Source organism: Cavia porcellus, unplaced genomic scaffold (assembly GCF_034190915.1).
Source record: "Cavia porcellus strain 051 isolate PalLab524CR breed Dunkin Hartley unplaced genomic scaffold, mCavPor4.1 scaffold_2, whole genome shotgun sequence".
NCBI classification, from domain to species: Eukaryota; Metazoa; Chordata; class Mammalia; order Rodentia; family Caviidae; genus Cavia; species Cavia porcellus.
In genome coordinates this window covers 78,554,493-78,575,245 of record NW_026947485.1, presented here as the reverse complement: position 1 = coordinate 78,575,245, position 20,753 = coordinate 78,554,493, and the positions used below count along the sequence as shown (strand labels likewise).

The 20,753-nt window shown below is 41.7% G+C and overlaps 1 protein-coding gene across 1 annotated transcript in view; it reads right to left on the bottom strand.

Annotated features, from left to right (window-relative positions):
• The window catches only part of Cfap58 (cilia and flagella associated protein 58), a 105,860-nt gene extending 85,107 nt beyond the window's left edge, over positions 1–20,753 (bottom strand). The window contains exons 1-8 of the mRNA XM_023567349.2: positions 20,629–20,753; positions 17,429–17,710; positions 14,950–15,098; positions 12,174–12,330; positions 11,058–11,252; positions 8,599–8,736; positions 6,442–6,601; positions 921–1,003 (exon numbers count right to left, since the gene is read on the bottom strand). Of these exons, the coding sequence (XP_023423117.1) occupies positions 921–1,003; positions 6,442–6,601; positions 8,599–8,736; positions 11,058–11,252; positions 12,174–12,330; positions 14,950–15,098; positions 17,429–17,710; positions 20,629–20,637 (1,173 nt within the window). The 5' untranslated portion in view covers positions 20,638–20,753. The remainder of the gene's footprint in view (positions 1–920; positions 1,004–6,441; positions 6,602–8,598; positions 8,737–11,057; positions 11,253–12,173; positions 12,331–14,949; positions 15,099–17,428; positions 17,711–20,628) is intronic.

Below are 20,753 nucleotides of genomic sequence, written 5' to 3'. Positions count from 1 at the left end.
TAAATATTGAATATATTAAAAATAAGTATAAAAGTATTGTTAAAATATACAAATTTATAGAATAAAGAAACAGTTTCCAAAATCAGGGTGCAAGGGAAGACTTCAGTGGTTTTCAAAGAACGCCGCATGGACAGAAGTGACCTCCCACAATTCCCAGAGACTCTGTGAATAAAGTCAAAGGAACAATCAGTCCATTCGCCCCTCCACACCGCAACCACAGCTCCGTCCACCCGGAGGAAATCTCTGAGCCAGGAAATTGGCCTTACATCCCTGAGAGCAGTCAACCTAAGTGGTCCTCAGTCATGAAGAATCCTTCCCAAGCTGGGCAGCAAGAAGAGGGGCTCCCCCCAAAAAAGAAGAAGGGCTCCCGCCTGCAGTGGAGCATCTCAAGGCCTTCAACTGCTCTCCCACCTCTCCAGACCTCCAAGCATGCAGGCACCAGATGAGATGGGCCTCGAGACGAAAACCAAACCCACAACAAGCTCAAAAGACAGGAGACGAAAATCCTGATAGGCCATTTTCATACGTAATGCTTCAAAGCTCAAATTTAATTAACACTCACACTTGTAATTTTTGGATTAGCCAAAATTGTAGATAATAGATATTAACTTCAGAAAATTTGATCAGCTGCTGAGGATGCCAAATAACACACAAGCATGGAAAACAGAAACCACAAAATACTCAGAAATCCCCAACTGGTTTATATGCTAACTCTCCAAAGTTCTGTGCTCCTGGGTGATAATCCGGTTTCAGTTCAAGGCCAGTGAATGGAAGGCTGTAAGCTTAGAAGCTCTATTATTGATTCTCATCTACTTTTGGGTGCCTCGGAGTTTTCTTTCCACACACAGCTGGTTACAGGGAGACATTAAAACACCCAAGACCAAGACATCTCCTTCCCAGTGGTACAGGAAGATGCTCACCTTATTTAGGATGTCTCTCTCACGCAGGAGCTCATCCATTGCTTTCTTATCCAGTTCTGCTTGTTTTTTCGAAGTCTCCACCTCTAAATTGTCCGGGGAAAAAAACAACAAATGCAGAGGCCATTCAGGAGAGAATCTGCCAAAACAACCTCAAAAAGTCCTCTACACGGTTATCTGCAGCTGTGAAACCACTACTGAGCGCTTTACGGTCCTCATCATAACTCAGTGAAGTGGGTTATAAGGACCCAGTAAACAGACGAAAACCAAGGCCTAGAGAGTCCACACCAGGAGGGACCGCAGCAACAGATGCAGGGTTAAGATGAGGAGTTTGGTTTCTTTGGTTCCAAAAAGTCCTTGATCTTTTAAAAATCCTTTTTTTTGTTTAATTGCACAAGTAAGTAGAAATACAGAAATAAGTTAGAAAAAAATAAATTAACCAAAATCTACTTAGGATTTTGGTATATTTCTCTCTAGTCTTTTTTCTGTGCAAATATGTGTCTGTGTGTAAACATAAACATACACACAGATACACACACCCCAAAACAGGAATTATGCTATATGTACTATTTTGTTGCTTGATTTTATAATTAACAACCATAGAAAAAGTTCCTATCTATAGGATAAATGCATACCTACATCAGAATTTTGAATAACTTCACTGTTTTGCAACGTGAAAATATATAATTTACTTAACCAATCTCTCATTTTAACCTTTAAATTACTCCAATAAAATAAATAAATAATAAATGGCTTCCAATTTTGTGTGTGTGTGGCTGGAAGGAATAATTCTGTTATTTTCTTGTCCATTTGTCCTCCAAAAGAGGAAGTCCTGGTTTTTTAAGAGATAGTTTCCTCTTACCACTAAATTCTCTGCAGAAAATTAGTAACAATTTAAATCCTCACCAAAACCACCAATAGGGGTCATCATTTGCTTTGATATCTGCCAGCCTGATGGGTTTTTTAAACCTAGTATGTCAGTATTTCATTTGCATTTCTTTGATTATTAGCAGAGTTGTCTGTTTTTATGCTTAATGACCATTTATTTGTATTTCTGTTTTCTGAATTGACCACATTTACCCTCTGTCAGTTCTTCTCACGAATTGCTTATCTTTACTGTATATTTTTAAGGACTTTCATAGTCCATTTACCTTTGGTCAATTTACCTTTAAAGTCTTAGATTAAAAGAAAATTTTAACTTTTATTTCACTGATTTTCTCAGTGTTGATTCTATTGTTTGAATGTTTGATATTCTTGATTCCCTCAAAAGGCAGTTTTTGTCACGCAGCCATTTTCACAATAATCCACAGTACATACTCTGTGTATAACAACACCTTGACTTAGAGGGTAACCTGGAGTTTTTTATAGACTTTACAACTTTCCTGTTGAGCTGTTTATTTGGATGCCATGACTTCACTGTTTGATTATGGAATCTTTATAACATATTTAAATTTCTGGTAAGATAAACACTCCCTCAGCCTTCATTTCAGAATTTTATAGCTACCGTTATATGTTTACTCTTCTGGAAGAACAGTAGATCAAGTTCCATACAATGTAGCTTACTGAAATTTTTCCTGGAAATTTTAAATGTATAGATTGATTTGGACCAATTTATACTTTTATCATACTGAGTCTTCTTATCAAGGAACTCGGAATATATATCCATTTCTCAAGCCTTCCTTACAACTCACTGCAACTTTGTACAAATATTTTGCAGATATCTTGGTAACTTCACTTAGGGTATTTTCTTTTGGTTTTTCAGTTGGTTGGTTTGAGGAGGTTGTTTTGTTTTGTTTTGAGACAGGATCTCACTATGTAGTTAAAGCTGCTCTTGAATTCACTATGTAGCCCGGGCTGGCCTTGAACTTATGGTGATCCTCCTGCCTCAGCCTCCTGAGTTTTGGGACCACAGATATGCAACACCACACCGGCTCACTCACCTTATTCTATTACTTTAATTGCTATTGTGAATGGAAGCTTCTCCATCACCTATTCTAACTGCTATTTTTGGTCTATGTTATAATCTGCCACCCTACTGAGATCTTGTTTTAGCTTTGGTAGTCTTCTAGTTCATCTCTTATGGTAGAAATTATAACATAGGGAGGACTCATACTCCTATTATACCCAGTGCCACTCTGATCAGGTGCAGCTGGCTTTGTGGCACATGCCTGTCATCTCAGCTATTCATGAGGCTAAGCAAGGAGGCTCACTCTTCAACCCAGGCATTCAAAAGAGCCTGGACAATATAATAAGACCACATAAATAAACCCTGGGCAACAAGAGCAAGGCAGGAGGCATTATAGGTCCAGGCTTCAAGTTACACTACAAAGCCACAGAAGGAAAAACAGCATGGTCCCAGCCTAGACACAGACATATTGACCGATGGAATTGAATAAAGAGCACAGAAATAGCCCAAAACCATCACTGTCTGATTACTTATGAAGTGACCAATAATATGTGTTGGTGTAAAGACAGTTCTTTATCCAGGTCCTGGACAAATTGCATCTCAACATGCAGAAGAATGAATTTTAATCCATAACTCTCATCTTGTACTAAATCAAATCAAAACCCAATCAAAGACCTACATATAAAACCAGAAACACTGAATTTACTGGGGAGAAAAAAAATGGCAAAACTCTTAAAAACATAGGCACAGGCAAAACTTCCTGAACAGTGCACCAAGTGCACAAGAAATAACATTAAAAGAATCCGCGAATGAAATTATGTCAAATCCCCTGCACAGCAAAGGAAAGATTAAATAACGTGAAGACACAATCTACAGAATGGAAAACAAATTTTATTTATCAGCTACTCCCCAGACAGAACACTAATATCTAAGCTATGTACTCAAAAAAAAAAAAATTAGGCCACCACAAATAAAAAGACACACTTGGGGCTGGGGATTTAGCTCAGCGGCATGAGCACCTGTCTGGCAAGCATAAGGTCATGAGTTTGATCCCCAGTAAGAAAAATAAATAAATAAAAGACATACTCAAAAAATGGACCCTTGAAATCATCTTCAGAAGAATAAATACAAATGATCAAAAAGTACATGAAAAATAAGTTCAGCATCTTTGGCTGGCAGAGAAATGCAAATCAGAGCAACATGGAGTCCACCTCGTGACAGTAACAATGGCCATTATCCCGGGCTCAAAACCCAATGCACGCTTGTCAGGCTCTGGAGAAAAGAAACCTTTTATACATTGGTGACAGGAATGTAAATTAGTAAATCTGCTTTGGAAATCAGTATGGATATTTCTCAAAAAACTAAAATTAGAAATCCCATTTGACACAGTTACATTCTCCTAGCTATCCTCCTAAAAGAGGCAGCTACAGGGATTGTACTATGACAATAAAAGCATACCAGTGTGTTTAGAACACAGCTCACAAAGCTAAAGTCATGGAAGCAGCGTATGTGTCCATCAATGGGCAGAGAAAATGTGGTGTCTCTCCACACACGAGCACTACTCAGCCATCAGGAAGGATAAATGTGAGTCATTTTCAGGAAAGCTGATGGCTCTTGAAAGTATAATGTTAAGTGAAAGAAGTCTGTCAAAAAAGGTTAGGGCCAGAGAGTTAGCTCAGCGGCACAAGTGCCTGCCCGGCAAGTGGGAGGTCATGAGTTCGATCCCCTGTACCCAAAACAATGTTAAATGTCACATGGTTTCTCCAGTATGATAGACCCAAAATATAAATAAAGAACAAAATGAAGACATGCTAAGAAACGGAGGTAGACATGGTAGAGATGAGAAGTGAAACTGAGGAAAGAGAGAAACAGGAGGATAGGGATGGCAGAGAGAGTAAAAATGTCTAAGATGCCCTATGTATATGCATCAAAGCCCCAAGCTGAGTGTAAGCACAGTGTATCACAAACATGTCTAACTAAAAAATAAAAATGTCCTTGAGAAGAAATGGCAAGGTGAATAAACCTATAGCGTGATGACTTATGTAAACATGACTTAAAGGTGAAAGAACTGAGTTCAGTGCTGAATGAATTTTTAAAGAAATATTTTTGTTCTCAAAGCTTAGCAAAATTGCACGCAAAACTGCAGAAATTTGAATAGGGAGTGTTCTGATGCTCTCTCAGCCAGTCAGAGGTTCTAACGGTTCCATTTTCTTCACATCTGTCGTTGAAGGCAGCGGGTCATGTGACAGTGGATCCCCACTGTCAGCTTGAGCAGATTAAGACATCAAGGAGATCAGTAAAGCAGCTTTGCAAGTGCTTGCGGGCTGTTTCCAGAGATGGCCAGCATGCAGGCCAGCAAAGTGGGGAGGATGACCTGCCCTGATTGTGGGCAGCACCAACCAATAAGCTGGCAGCCCTGATGAAACAAAAAGAGGAAGCGGCATGGCCAGGGGATGGCACACCCTGGGACCGAGGAGGCTAAGGCAGGAGGATCACAGTAAGTTCAAGCCTGCATGCTAAGACCTGGTCCCCAAAACACGGGGATGAAAGACAGGTGGCAGTTGGCCTGCACTAGCAAGCTGGGCTCTGCTGGCAAAGGGACATCTCTTATTGCTGCCCTCGCCTCTGGACAACAGACTCCAGCTTCTTCACTGTAGATTCACATCAGTGACTCCCAAGACCTCCAGCCCTGGACTGACAGCGCATCCTCATGCTTCTAGAGAAACCTCACCAATACAGTTGTGAGCTCACCCTAGCCTGCGAGTAGGCTGGAGGCAGAGTCTACTGCCTCCGCCAAAGCCTGTGCAGTCTATACTCAGTACACTGAACAGAAGAGCAGAGAAATCGTCTAGATAATTTGCAGTTGCACCTCAATAAAAGCTTATTTCTTAGTGCCTTAGAAGGAAAAATATCTGCACTTCTCAAAGATTTAAATGCTAAATATTTCTAAGCACCTTACCTAGAGATTTAGATTTTACCAACTTACAGTGGGGCACTGCATGCGTTGATGCTTTTGTATGTGTTAATCTCATTCATTGATTTATAATTCACAGCAGCTGCAAGAGGTCAGTGGACACAAGCATTCCTGCCTTCTGTAGCCAGAAGTCATCTCCAGAGGCTCTGCCCCCAGCCCAGAGCTATTTCCACCACATCAAATTTGGCCAATATACCATATTTTTATTTATATTCTCACTCGGAAAATAGCAGTGTATCCAGACGATAATGCCTGGCATTTAGGAAGTAATCTCTATGCCAGGTGCTGTCTGTACTCTTGTCCCAGGCTGTGTGATGAACAACATTCATTTTAACACATTCCCTTATGATCCATGGACAGCCCTAAGAGTTTAGGGTTATTTACCCCTCAGACAAATGCTGGGCAATACTTGGGCTGACTACACTGGGCCAATAGAACTCCTGAAATACTTTGTTAAGGCATAACGTTTAAGGTGTCTGAATGACGGCCCTTCCGTGTTGGCTGGTTACCAGAGTGAAGGTGGTCATATTGATTACATTCAGCCCGGTGTGTTTGTACACACAGAGTCTTGGGGGACCTGATGATATTCACAATTAATGAGGTGTTTGTAAGCGAGAAGAAAACAGGGGAACAAAATGGTTTACCTCTCTCTAATCCCAAGATCTGATTTTTTAGGGTTTCCTTGTGTTGCTCCACCTCTGCCTTTTGATCTTCGATGTGATGCAATTTCTTATGGATTTGTTCTCTAATTTTGTTGAGCTTCCCAATGTCAAGGCGCATTTGATGGACTTCCTCCTCCTTGGCCTGTAATGAGTAAGAGAGAATTAAGAAGGTATGTAAGTAAAGAGCCAGGGACTGAATGGTGACAGACTCAGAACCGATAAAAGGCCTGATATCAGTGTAACACTGTCTTGTGGATTAAACTCAAGCACACACCGCTTGGTTTTGAGAGAAATTTAAAACCTCTATTCTCTGAATAAAACATGTGGCTATATAAATGAAGACCAATGAAAAGACTAATATAACCTGTTTCAGGTTAATTAATTAATTATAGAGCTAAATAAGAATACAAAGCTGTACATATCATGAGTATATGGATTTTGCATACAAATATTGTATTCAATTATCAATTTTCATGTAACTACAAAAAGTGATGTCTCTGAGAAGGATATTAACATGTGAGAAAATATTTAAACAATCTTTTGGACCCCTAAGGCAACTGTAACCCAGTTACACACACCACCTTCCTCAAAGTATTTTAGTCTATGAGTTAAGCAAAGGTATGGAATGACAAAAGGGGCCAAAAATGAGCCTAGCAAAGAAAATCTCCAGACCTTTTTTTGTCTACCGACTTTGTTTCATAGATTTTTTTAAATTAAATTCACTTTTTAAAAATGTTGTCAGTAGAAATGATTGGAAAAGTAATAGAGGATTTACCTGCAAACAATGGTCAGCAATTATCTTGGTTCCTGATCATGAAGAGACTGAAATTATCACTGTAAGTTATCCCCTGGGTGCTGCTAGACACCCACCCCATTAGGTACAGGATCTGAGGACAGAAATAGCCCATCTTTAAAAATGTCACATTCATGTTATCAAAGGAGCAAATTGACGCATACATATTTTTCCTTTGCTTTCACCTTGAAGGCCAATATTATTATTCCAGCTCAAGTAATCATTTCATTTCTGTTTCAAGTTTTCAAAGTTTCAATCAATTCCAAGTCAACCTACTCCAGGCTGCTTTAAATAGTCCTCAGCCTCAGACCCTCATACGCTAGAAGGTTTAATATAGTTGACTGTAAGCCCTCTTTCAATTCTAAAATGATCTAACTCAACGGTTATTAATCCAGAACCCTTGGTTAGATGTCGGAAAAATCCTAGAAATCTCCCATTTCCAGAAAGAGTGAAAAACAAGATACAGGGTGTGTGCCAGGTGTGGTGGTGCACACCTGTAATCCCAGCACTTGACTGGCTGAGGCAGGAGGATCGCTCTGTGGTTCGAGGCCAGCCTGTGCTATGAAATGAGTTCAAGGCCAGCCGGAACTGCTTAATGAGACCCTGCCTCAAAAAGAAAGCAAGATGTGCACCTAAGAGTGTGTGTGTGTGCATGCGTGTGCATGTGTGTGTGTGTGTGTGTGTGTGTGTGCGCTTGGGACATTCTCAAGAGAGATTGTCATACAAATATGTTGTGCTTTATTGCTCAAATCTTTGTTTTTTGTGATAGGCTACTCCTTTTATATCTGATCTTATGACATAACAGAAGTCAGAAACATGAATTTTTCAGAATTAAAGTAATAAACATAAAGCTATCCTGTTAACACAAAAGCACATACATATCTGAGTGTAAAAGCTTATCCAAGCTTAACTTGCAAGCACTCTTCAGCGATGGGAGGGAGAAGAACAGGAAACCAGTCTTGGAATATATATTATACAGTAGTGGGACTCTACAACCCTAAATATAAATACCCAGGAGTCCCACCCTATCTTCTCGAGAGAAAAAGACACAAACTCAATTCTTTGCTTCTCCAGCCCATAGCTCTGGGCAACTGGTTACTCGCAAGGCAGATTACAGAAATGAACATCTGAACTTGCTTTAGAAAGCATTTGCATAGTCATATGATCAATAATCAGGTTGGAAGTTTTCAAACTGCTTCTGTGCATAAAGCAACTGTATAAGTCTGGCTTCAGCCTCTAGTGTATGCAGGCCCTGGCAGAGCTACCACAGTTCATCCAAACCCACATCCTTGCAAAAGTGATGAGGAGGGAAGGGCTAGGGAACAAGCAGGTCACTTGGTGCCTACTTTGAGCTCCAGTGCCTTCTGCTGGTTTTCCTGGGACAGCTGCTCACAAGCCAGGCTGTGCTGCTCGTTCTCTTGCTGAAGTTTAGAATTTCTTATCTGGAACTGCTCGAGTTCCTTTGCAGCTCTCTCATTCAGTATCTGAAAGGCATGAAGAGAAGGATCTAGTTAAGCTTTTTAATCTGATTACAGTGTCTACATACACACTCAGGAGGCCCAACAAACCTCCTGGCGAGATACAAGCAACCATACTTCTTTGTCTTTGAGAAATTGTTCGTTATCCCCAGCGAAAGCTCTCACGCACTCAGATATGATGAATGTTAAATGGCTGTGGAAAATGATGCCTCCTGATGAATAACACAGTGAGCATAATTTTTTTGAAGCCTTGGGAAGTCTTGTTCACAGGTGGTGGATAAATATTTTAATGCCTGTTTGCCATTTGGCAGGCTTTGCATACAGAACAATTACTATAATCATTGCAAATGAGCTAGAGAACCAAATGGTTTTATCAGCACTGGGGTTTGAAGCTACATCTTCAGAAGCAAATCCAGCGTTAACACGCTGACAACACTTCTGTGAACAGAACTGCTCAGCACTACCAGCACAGAGACAATTCTCCTAATCCAGCATTAGTAAAACTGTGGAACAACAGTGGAGGATTTATATCTGCCTGGCTTCACTGTCAGCTGGATTTTCCTCTCTCCTGTCATGACTACTCTGAGCAGACATGGTGTTATGAAAAGTAGTGGATTATATCTATTATCTTATGAGATCATTTCTTTCTGGGAAGTAGCAGGATTGCAAATGAACTAAAGAAATTGGTTCCTAAAGAATAGGAGCTTCCTTCAAAATGTAATTCCCAATTATAAAAAAAAAAAAAAAAGCCCAAAACAAAACTAGACATGGAAAGACTACATCCAACCCCCAAACAACAAGGACTAAACCAAGTATAACCAGCCTGCTAAAGATGAAATTTCATTTTACATGGGTTCTGGGTGCTGCCACACAAAGTGGTTTTATCCAGAGGTTCAGAGGCATTTCTTTTAAATTTCATGTTCAAAGTCTAGGATTTTTCTCCTGGAGACTACATATTGTGCATTACCTACTTGAATTCTGGGTTTATATAAAATTAATAAAGTGAAGGACAAAGAACTGTATTCATTTTTAATGTAGAAAACTGTTACCCATCTTGACACATCTTCAGAAAGGACTTCCTGAAAATACTTTGTATTAATTACTTCCTTAGGAAATGAAAAATCAGGGCCCTGGTGTAATTCAATGATATAGCATTTGCCCTGCAGGTCCAAGGCTCTGGGTTGGGTCCCCAGAAGTTGAAAGAAACAAAGGAGAAAGAAAGAGGGGGAGAGGGAAAGAAGGAGGAAGGGAGGAAAGGAAGGAAGGAGACAACCAAATTTTTGTTAAGCAGCTATATGAGGGGGAGTATTAAAAACATTATATCAAATATGCATGTGGATTTGGTATGGTTTTTGAAACTTGAAACTTAAAAATAAACGTGTTAGGAATAAATCATGGATTGCACACATGGGGCGATACCAGTGGGAGTGGGAGAGAATGGCCCGCTGAATTCTGCTCTGTAGACTCTCAGCGATGCAGTGTTCTCCATGTGCATCGCTAGAGTAACTGTTATCCACGTGTTGCTGCTGGGTGCTGGAAATGGCACGAGGGCAGCTGAGGAAACCAAAGTGAACCCTGAATTCACTTCCTTCTAATAACTGTGAATGGCCACATGTGGATTCATGGAGACCATTTGACTACTGCAGGTCTATAGCTACATGCCGTGTCACCAACAGAATACAACAGAGGTTAGACACAAAACAGTGTGTCTACTGTACGTTTCATTTCTGTGCAAAACTCATGTCTGCTGAAGACTCAGAATAGAGGTGGCTTTTTGAGAAGAAAGGATGGTGAGGGGACACAATGGGGTTTCTAGGATGCCAGAATGTTCTGCTTCTAGAAGGGGGTACAGGAGACCAAGTTGTGCTGAGTGGTTAGTGTGCATTATGCTGCACACTTGTGACATACACACTTTTATGCATATATTAAATACCATAAGAAATTCACTGCTGGGCACAGTGGCTCATGCCTGTAAGTCTAGTGACTTGGGAGGCTGAAGCAGCAGAATCCTTAGTTCAAGTCTTGCTCTAAATGAGCAAGATTCAAAATACAAAATAAGAACAGGGCTGGGGATATAGCCCAATGTGCTTTTAACTTCCAGTATAAAACTACTAGTAAGAATAACAACGATGATGATAAACCTATCAGAGCTGCCAGGAGTGCAGAGGAGGACCTGTAACTACCTTGGAAGAACCGATCAGAGATCCAGCTACTTGCTAGATGGCCTGTACCCGTTATCATAATGAAGAACCCTTGCTGCCAGCCCCAAAGCCAGAGGGACCCCTGGTACCACCCCTGCCCCTCACGGCCAGCCCAGCCCCGCTCACTTTCTGTTCCTTGAGCTGCTGCTCCAGCCGCTGCAGCTCCTCCTTGCTCTTCTGCACATACTGCTGCAGGGCCTTGATCTCCGTCTGCCTGGTGTCCATGTCGGTCTGGATCTGCTTGAGCTCCTTCTCCAGTTTCTCCTTCTTCCGAGACTCCCTCGAGGCCTCATTCTGGCGATACTGGATTTCTTGTTGGAACTGGTTGGGGGGCGGGGGGGCAGTCACACACAGGACAGGGAGAAAAGAGACAGCTGTCACTCAGGCAGTCCCACCCTCTCTCAGGGCTGTCACGAGCAGGGCAGTCACTGTGCGGTGGTATTTCCTGAGGAACAGTCACCCTTGAGCCCCAAGCCTTTCAGGAATGTTCAAGATTGTTTTTCAGGGGGCTGGGGATTTAGCTCAGCGGCATAAGCACCTGCCTTGCAAGCAGGCAGTCGTGAGTTCAATCCCTGGTACCGATAAAAACGAAAAAGACAAAAAAAAAAAAAAAGATTGTTTTTCAGGGCCTTGTTACCCAGTGTCACCCCAATGGTGAGTAGCAGATTAGCAGAGGATGGTATCAAATCAACTAAACAAAGAAACCCAAGTTCTGGGGTTAAACGAAGAAAAGATTCCTCCCAGGTCTGCATGGGCAGGGACTAAGCAAAATGCAGCCAGCTGCCTTCAGCCCCAGCGGTGCTCACCATACTCCCAGATACGCTAAACAATGCTGTGGTTTCCTGTGCCCGTCTAGAGCCTTTTCCTTGTGCTCAAGCCTCCTGCCTTTCTCCCCAGCTGTGAGAATATTTTCCCATTCGACTTCTGGCTTCCTATGTAACGATGCTCACAGGACTCTGCCAGATGGCTTTCCTACAGAGGAGAGCAGTCAAGGGCACGACTCCCCTAAGCCCAGCACAGTACCTCTGGCCTTGGCTGGGACACCAGCTTGGGGCCCAACTGTGAATACCAAGTCCCTGCCTCGATGATTTCCCAGAGGTCAGAGAAAGGACAGCTCAGGAAAAATGACTGCTGGGAGAAGGCACCCGAGAAGCAAGCAAAGGATGCTTGGGAAAGGGAAGGGCAGGCCAGGTGGCCCTGGGAGGCAGCCTGGCTTCACTCGGGGCTGCACGGCAAGCCCACCTGACTGATGGTCTGCTGGGCCTCCTCCTTCGCTCGCTCCATCTCCTGATGCTGCTCAGTGGTCTGAGCTAAGGACTCCCGCAGCTTCACCACTTCTGACAGGAGCTGATCTCGCTCCTTGGTCACTTCTTCTTTGAACTTCAGTAAGTCTCGGATACTAAAAGGCAAGAACAAAGCAGTCAGGCTAAGTGGCCATCCACTCACGGGTCCCTTCCCTCGTCCCCAGGACAGGTTTCCTGGGGAAGTCTCCAGGCCCATGGTGGGAGCTACTCAGGCCTCACACACAAACCCTCCAGTGCCTGGAGACTGATGGGAGATTTCACTAGTAAGAAGTACCAAAAATAAGACCTACAGTGTGACCCCTTGGTAATGTTTAAGAAAGTGCAGCATCTACTCATGTGAGCCCAGGGTCCTGGTATGAGCTACAACCACAGGCCGTTGTTGTGGTTATGGTTGTTGTTGGACATGTTCTCTTTAAGTTGCTCGATTGCCTATGCTGATTTTGAACTTGTAACCCTCCGGCCTTCACCCTCCAAAGTGCTGAGATTACAGCCACGCACCGCCATACTTGGCCTTACGCGTGTGTTCTGAAGTCGTTTTTATAGACACCCATAAAAGCAGGTAACAGATTATCTCTGAGGAATTTAGAGTGGCAAATTTAGGAGAAAAGAAATTTCCATACCTCTGTATTATTCAAGTCTATTAATGATACTATGTTGCTGTTGTCAAGTCTTGTAATTAACCCTAAGCAGATGTCACTTTAGAAAATCGTTTGCTTAATATATGCACCAGAAACTATGATTACAGCCATAAAATCTAAAGGGAAACATAAACATAACCAAAGAATACGCCTTGCCAATTTTCTTTTCATTCACCCAGAGAGATTAGTTTCTCCCAAAGAGGTACTGACTAAATAAAATGTCCCCTAGAACAAAATTTAGAAAACCACTCATGCTGCTGGATTTTGGTGAGTCTGTGATAATTTCTGTTGATTTGAATTATAAAACAGTTACCTCCCCATGTCAAAAACCATTCTTTATTATTTGGCGAGACTTTCTGCAAAGTTAGCACTTTGTGAGCAGAATTTGTGTCTCCTACAATCTCTGTAGCAGAACAAATCTAGAACCAAGCAGTTCTGAGCAGAGAGAAAACAGAGGAAGGCTTGTCCTACAGACTCCTGCAGCTAACAGTCATCAAACGACTGATTGAAGCACAGTAACCTGACAGCACTTGTTTCCAAAATCTTTAGTATAATGTAAGTGTTTAATAAGGAAACTTCCAATCCATGCTCAAGCGCTTTGTCTCTTCTCCAGAAACAAAACCTCCGTTCCAAGTGACTGAGAGTTGAGACGGCCACACATGAGCACATTGCTGATGATGAAATTCTGAGCTGGATGGCATCACAGTTCTCTCCCAACCCTCTTCCAAGTCTCATTAAAACTCCCCCGTCTCAGCCAGCTTCTCTTTCTTAGCTGCTCTGAACATGCTGGAAATGAATCCATCACCACAGGAACCACATCTTCTGGCTGTTTTTCTTATTCCTGCCCCCAGAACTACCTAGAACAGTCTATCAAAGTCAGATCCATGAATTAAGAAAACATAAGAAACCAAGGCAACAACAACAGATCTGGTTAAGGATGCCCGAAGAAGTATATGCCTGTGCCTGATTCACTGCCTAATGTTACATTTTGCATGATGAGTGTGGTGCCCAGACTCTTGCAGGGAATATAAAAGTATGTTTCATATGAGAATTCATAGCATTGCTAATGGGTAGAAAAGCATGGTAGCAAATAATTCCAGTCCAATGTGGTCTGTGCTGTACTAGACTAGATGTTGGGTCCTCTGGAAACAGAGAATGCTGTGGCTCATTCTATGTCTGCATTGGGGCCCAGAGGTTGAGAGGAAGCTGAACAGAGGTCCTAATGGTGGCAAAATCAAAACGGTGTCCAAAATAGATCTTAAAGGATGCATAGGACTTTATGGTGTGGAGAAAAGAAAAAAAGGCATTTTGAGCCTAGAAAGCGGTGTGTGCAAAGGCATGAGGCTGGAGCAACAGGGTGTGGCTGGACAGAAGGCGAGGGAAGCTACTGAGGCAGATTTGTGGAAGGCTTTAGATGATGTGCTCAAGTCTGGGCTTTCTCCTTTGGGTACAAGGAGCTACAGAAAGTATTTATGCTGTGAACAGATGCTTGAGTGCTTCAGACGCATGGATCTGAAAGCAATAAAGAGGAAGATGTCTTCCTTCAGGGAAGACCAGTTAGGAGAGCACCACCACACCCAGCATGGCACGGTAGCAGCCGCAGTCACAGGAATGAACGGTGCAGGATGGTCGAGACTGCACTTTCAGGGATGAAAGAGTGTCATGGGTGGAACCTGGCCTGGAACCTGAGGAAGGAGGAAGGAGAGCAAAGGGATTAATCATGACAAGGAGGAGGAGCTGGGGCTCTGGGCAGAAAGGCAGCCACCTCCATTTTCTACAAGTATGCAAGGAATAAATCTAAATCGTTACTGTCTTGGTAACTATAGTACTGATTCTTAGAGAACCAGGGGTTCAAAGTCAGCACACATCAGAAGGTATTTGGTGTGGAGAAAGGGAGCATCAAAGAAGGAAAATCACAATAGAAAATAATGACCGGGAATGCAGAGTTTTGCATGTCGGAGAACTGTTCAAGAAGACACCTGCCGGGGCCAAGCTGCCACTCCAACTGTGCCAGGCTGGGAGTCGCAGGAGCCTCTGCACGAGGAAACTCAATACATCAAGAAGGCTTCGACCTACTTGCTGTCCTGGTTCAGTGACAGTCCAGACCCTTGCTCGACTAGCTTGGTCAAGTTTACTATTTCCTCTTTCAGGGCAAGAATCGTCTCCTTGGCCTTCTGCTCCTTATCATAGGCCGAGTCCACCATCTTCCAGGCCTTTTCAATTTCCTAAATGGGCCACAGGACACCAGTGAGAAAAACCAGCCTGGGTTTCAGGTGCAAGATAAACCAGCAAATAGAATAACACTGTGATGCTCATGCAGCCATCATCTATGCAGAAAATATTATGTACATTATATTCTATGCACTAAGCCTGTGCTGACTTTCTGAATTGTTCAGCATGGGCCAGCCAACAGTAAACAGTCCAGTTAAAGGGGGGTGTTTTTTTAGCAGGGAGTATTTTTGCTTGTGTGGCTAAATGCGGCTACAAGATCCTGCAAGGGCTACTCTACCTAGGGGGATTATTCCTTATAAGGAAATGGATAGGTTTGCACAATGAAAAATGAGAATTTAGCCCAGTATGGTGGCACATGCCTATAATCCCAGCATTTGGAAGACTGAGGCAGGAGGATCATAAATTTGAGGACAGCCTGAACTACATAGTGAGACACTGTCCCAAGAGAGAAGAGAAGGGGGAGAGAGGGAAGAGAAGAGGGAGGGAGGGGAAGAAAGAAAGGAGAGAGAGAGAGAGAGAGAGAGAGAGGAGTGCTTATGTTTTCCCAGTCCAGCTGGCGTTAATTTATAATTAAAGGTTAATTTATTTTTAAAGGTTTTATCACCTAAGGAATGACCATAGAGCCAAGCCCTAAAATGATAGACTGAATAGAATCTCTTGATAAATTTGCAAATAAAAACACTTTGTTCTGGGATCCCAAGGGTACAACCTTGGAAATTCCCAAGGTTTTCCCAATTTTCAGAAACCCAAGCCCATGCCTTCTCTTCAAATGATTGTAGCGAAAAATAAAATACATAGCAGGGAATGGAAGCAATAACTCGTACAGCTCTGGGTCCCTTACTGTCATGAAATGCAATGTGGATTATTTACATAAATATTTAAAAGTGAAGGTAGCTATTCAAGTCAATGAGCAAAGTACAGTGAATGTCTATGACAACCTCGGTTTTGTCCTGTAGTTAATGGGTTGAAACTTGTGTCAAGTGGAATGTGACTCCTTTATAGAGATGAGAACCTGGAAGATTTAAGTAGAAATGTTCCACATTTATGTTGATGAAGAAAAAGAAAGACATACTGACAAGAGTATCCAGTTTAATAAATCCATGCTCACCATTACTTTAGACAGAGAGCTTACTACTGTACAACCACAGCACATAATGTAATGACTCAAAATAAAACGTCAGAGGATGTGGTCTTATGTAGCAAACACATGTACCATTATTGGCAGAATAAATAAGGGTATTTAAATGAAAACATAACTAGATGGTTTTATCCAAATAAATTTCAACAATTACAATTCAATCAATGCTTAACCTTTCATTTTTAAATTTAAAATGAAAGTATTTTTCCCATCTTAAAATGAATTAAAGCCGGGTGCTTTAGCTCAGTGGCATAAGCACCTGCCTTGCTAGCAGGCAGTCGTGAGTTCGATGTCTTGTTTGAGGCAGTTACACATGATAGTTCATTAAAAATATTTTTATATTTCTGCTTTTTCTCTTGTCCCCGGTACCGATAAAAAGGAAAAAGACCAAAAAAAAAAAATGAATTAAAGTCTTCTCATATTGATTTTTTAGCAAGGAAAAGAAAAAAGTGACAAGAAAATTACACTGATACACAGAGTGGTTTCTAAGAACACAGATAAAACTGTATTTTGTATTGATCTTGAAGCTAATTTGAATTAGGTAACACCTAACTGCTTGATATTAAGGGAATCGCCTGAAATGTTTGTAAATTGTTCTCAGGAGCAGGGTTTTAATTATAAATTAACGCCTCAACCTTTCATCACCTTAAGAACAGCAGGAAATGTGTGCAACACATTCAAGGATGAAAAATACAGTGTGAGATAAAATCACACATATTCCCTCGATATTCTCCCAGATAGACTCTCTGGTTCTCTTGTTGTCAGAAATTAATACAATCAAGGGAGAAACAGAGTGGTAATTGAAAATGAAAATTACTATCTATCTGGGAATTCTCAAAGCAATCACTTCTGAAGCAAGAGAAAAAGCAGAAATATAAAAATATTTTTAACGAACTATCATGTGTAACTGCCTCAAACAAGACATACTGCATTTATTTATCTCTCAGTCTTCTTGCAAACCCATTATTTCCCAGAAACCAAGCCAGTAAGATTCTCTATTATATTCTGGAAGGTGAAATGCACCCAGGCTATTTTCTTTGAGAATGAATATTACTCTATAAGCTTAATGAATATATATATCATGCAAATTTTTACCTAGTAACTAGTTTACTACCAGCCTAGAGCTGCAAATGTAAGGAAAAGGAGGATGCTTCAAACTCAGGTTCATCCACACTAGACACTGACCTTCTTCAGAGACGCGATGGTGGTCTGATCATCCTGGGACAGCTTCAGGGCAGTGGCGACCTTCGCCGAATTAACCACAATCTCGGCGTTCAGTTCTCGACATTTAGCCATCAGCCGCTTTTCATTGTCATAAGACTTTTTCATAATGGTGTGAAGCTTCTCATATTCAATTCTAAACTTTTCCAAACTTTTGTCACCTGAAAGTTCACTGAGAACCTCTTGAAAATCTTTTTCAATTTCCTCAAATGCAGTTTCCTCCAGCACTGGCTTTTCAGCTTTTTCCTGTAAGAAAGAGCAAGAATGGGAATGTGCACCTCAACAGTTACCCCATTCTTATCAAAGAATTACTCCTATCACCCCTGAATGAAAGACCTCCACGCAGGAAAAGGAAAGCCCGCAGCAGGCAGGAAAACTAAGATAGGTGTTGGGAAGTCACTGTTTTCATTTCTGGGTACATTTACATAGATAGATAGATAGATAGATAGATAGATAGATAGATAGATAGATAGATAAAAGGGATAGATAGATCAATAGATTGATAGTGGATAGGAATGGATGAATGATAGATATAAATAATAGATAAGGATGGATAGATAAATAGATCAATGGATAGATAATAGATATGAATAGATAGATAGGGTCATAGGAGTGAGTTGGATTCTAATTCAGTGTAGCCCAATGTCACACACACACACACATACACAGAGAGAGAGATCATGTGAGTAAAATAGACCGACACAGGTATGATCCCAAGACTAAGATTTGTCATCAACTACCAGAAAGTGAGAAGGGGGGGCTGGGGATTTAGCTCAGTGGCATAAGCACCTGCCTTGCAAGCATGCAGTCGTGGGTTCGATCCCCGGTACCAATTAAAAAAAAAAAAAAGAAAGTGAAAGGGGCAAAGTAGGGTTATTCAGGGTCTCAAAAGGAACATGACCCTGCCAATACTTTGATTTTAATCTTCTACCCTTGAGAATGATAAGACTAAATAAGTAAATAAATAAATAACCAGCTGTTTTAAGCCATCTAGTTTTTGATACTTTGTTATGTTTGTTCTAGCAGATGAATATACCTACTTCTTATTGGGCATACCACAAGAACAACAATAACTTATAAGATACGTTTAACGTATTTATCCATTCATTCAGCAAAGTGTTTTTTCTCTTTCCCATAGCTGCTAGTAATTGAAACTAGGGCCTCACACAGGCTGGGCCAACACTTTATCTCTGAGCTACATCCTCAGCCCCATTTAGTAAATATTGGTTGAACATTTATTATATAGGTTAAGTTCTGTGATGAAGCTGCAGAGAAATCAAGGTAAAGAATAAATGACACAGATATTTTTATTGTACTAGCTGGTGGAGTGTGTTACGCAAATAGATAATGGTACAGAATTTGATCTCAGTCATAAAATGGATTCAGAGTTCTAGAAGGACCTACAAGAAGAGAGATATATACTTTGCAGCAAGAATAAAGCAGACCTAGAAGAAAGAGAGTTTTCACACAGAGATATAGATGAAAAGGCTTCTTGCACAATTCACAGTTTAAGCAAAAGCTTAAAGCAAAAACAATCTCCAAATTGACTAAAATGTAAGAGGTAACCCAGAGAGAAGAAAGGAAACCACAATTAGGTGTTAGAGGCAGCCTGGAGACACTGGACGGCCTTCTAAGGAGGGTGCACTGTATGACCCCAAAGAGAACCCCAGAAAGACTCTGGAGTAATGAACTGCTAAGGTCACAAGGCCTTATTTATACTTGCAACATTACATTATACGGTGTTGCCGCCACTCTGGGCTTTCCCTTGTTGATTCAAACATAAGCAACCCAGAAGTTTATCACAACGCTGTCCTCAGTTATGGCATTAATGTCACACTTGACCAGAAACCTAATGATTTGTTTGCAGGCCATGTTTTCCCTATACACCTGGTGCTTAGCACAGACATGGGAAAATACCAGAGAAAGAAAAATTTTAAAGAAAATTTTGTGATCAGAAATTTTTTTCATATCATCATTTAAAAAGTATACTCTTAAAAGAAAAGCAAAAATCATCTCCAGACTGCAACCAAAAGCTGTTTGGTATCTAGAGTCTTAGGGTATATAACGGTAAATAGTTCAGAAACACAGCATCAACATGCGTGGTGACACCCCTTCATTCTTCACCTAGCCTGAGTGCTTGATAATGTGCCAGGTGTCCTTCTAGATGCTCGGAAAGAAGAAAAGGAAATCAAGTAAGAAGAGAAATAAAAGAAGGGAAGAAATGAGAGGGGACAATAAAAGAAAGGCGACACTGGAGAAGAATTCACTCACAGTATTGGCTTATCTATGAGAAATTAAGAATAATAAAATAAACCAAGATTATGGTCAGGGAAAAAAACAGGAAACACTCAAAGCAAATATTGGAAAGTATAAAGGAGATCCAGACAGGTCAAGAGGAGGAAATGGGAGGCAATGAGGTATAAAGAGAATAAGTAATGGGGAAAGGTCATGTGGTCACAGCAGCACGGACATCAGAAAGCTATGAGGCTGACCAGCCAGGAAATGAGGAAACTAGAGGGATGATAAGGAAGCACAGAGCTATGGACCGCAGGAAGTGGAATTTAAGATGGAATGCTAGATGTGTAGGAGATGTAATGATGAGAGGATACAGGTGGTGTAGAGGAGACCAAGGAAGCAAAACGGGCAGGGGAAGAGGTGCTAGAAGCCAAGACGAGGGCTGACTATAGGGACCTAAACAGCTGCATGGGGTTCCAGGTTCAAAGGAATCCCACCCTCGATTAATGCACTGTTGTCACAGTTTAAAAACCATAATGATTTTTGACTAAGAAGCTTTGTGTTTTCATTTTGCACCGGGCCTGGAAAATCTTTTGCTGACCCTGGCCGGAATCATCCCTGTTAAGAGTGAGGTGAGGGAGGGCTCCAATGAGGTGATGAACTGGGGCAGGGCCATGGTGGGTGAGGACAATAAATCAAATGATGTCAGCAATTAGAGGCTGCCGAAGTTATAGACAGGAGGGCTAATGGACAGGCAAGGGAGCCCTGAACGCTTGCAGAAATGGCACCTCATCTTTGAGAATGAAGATGGGGTGTGATCTAACAGGGCAGAGAGGACTGAAAACTATTAGATGAATGTGACAGGGGATCAATCTAATAGAAGAAGGAGCGGTCCAGCGAGAGGCGACAGAGGGGCACCGACTCCTGACCTCGGCCATCCTGATGTTCTCTGGGGGCGGCCTCAAGGGCTGCTGTGTAGATCGCAGAAACTGGGCGAGTCTGGGAAAGGGGTCGTGCCCTTTATCTCTTTTGCCCGCCGGGGCAAAGCGGAAAC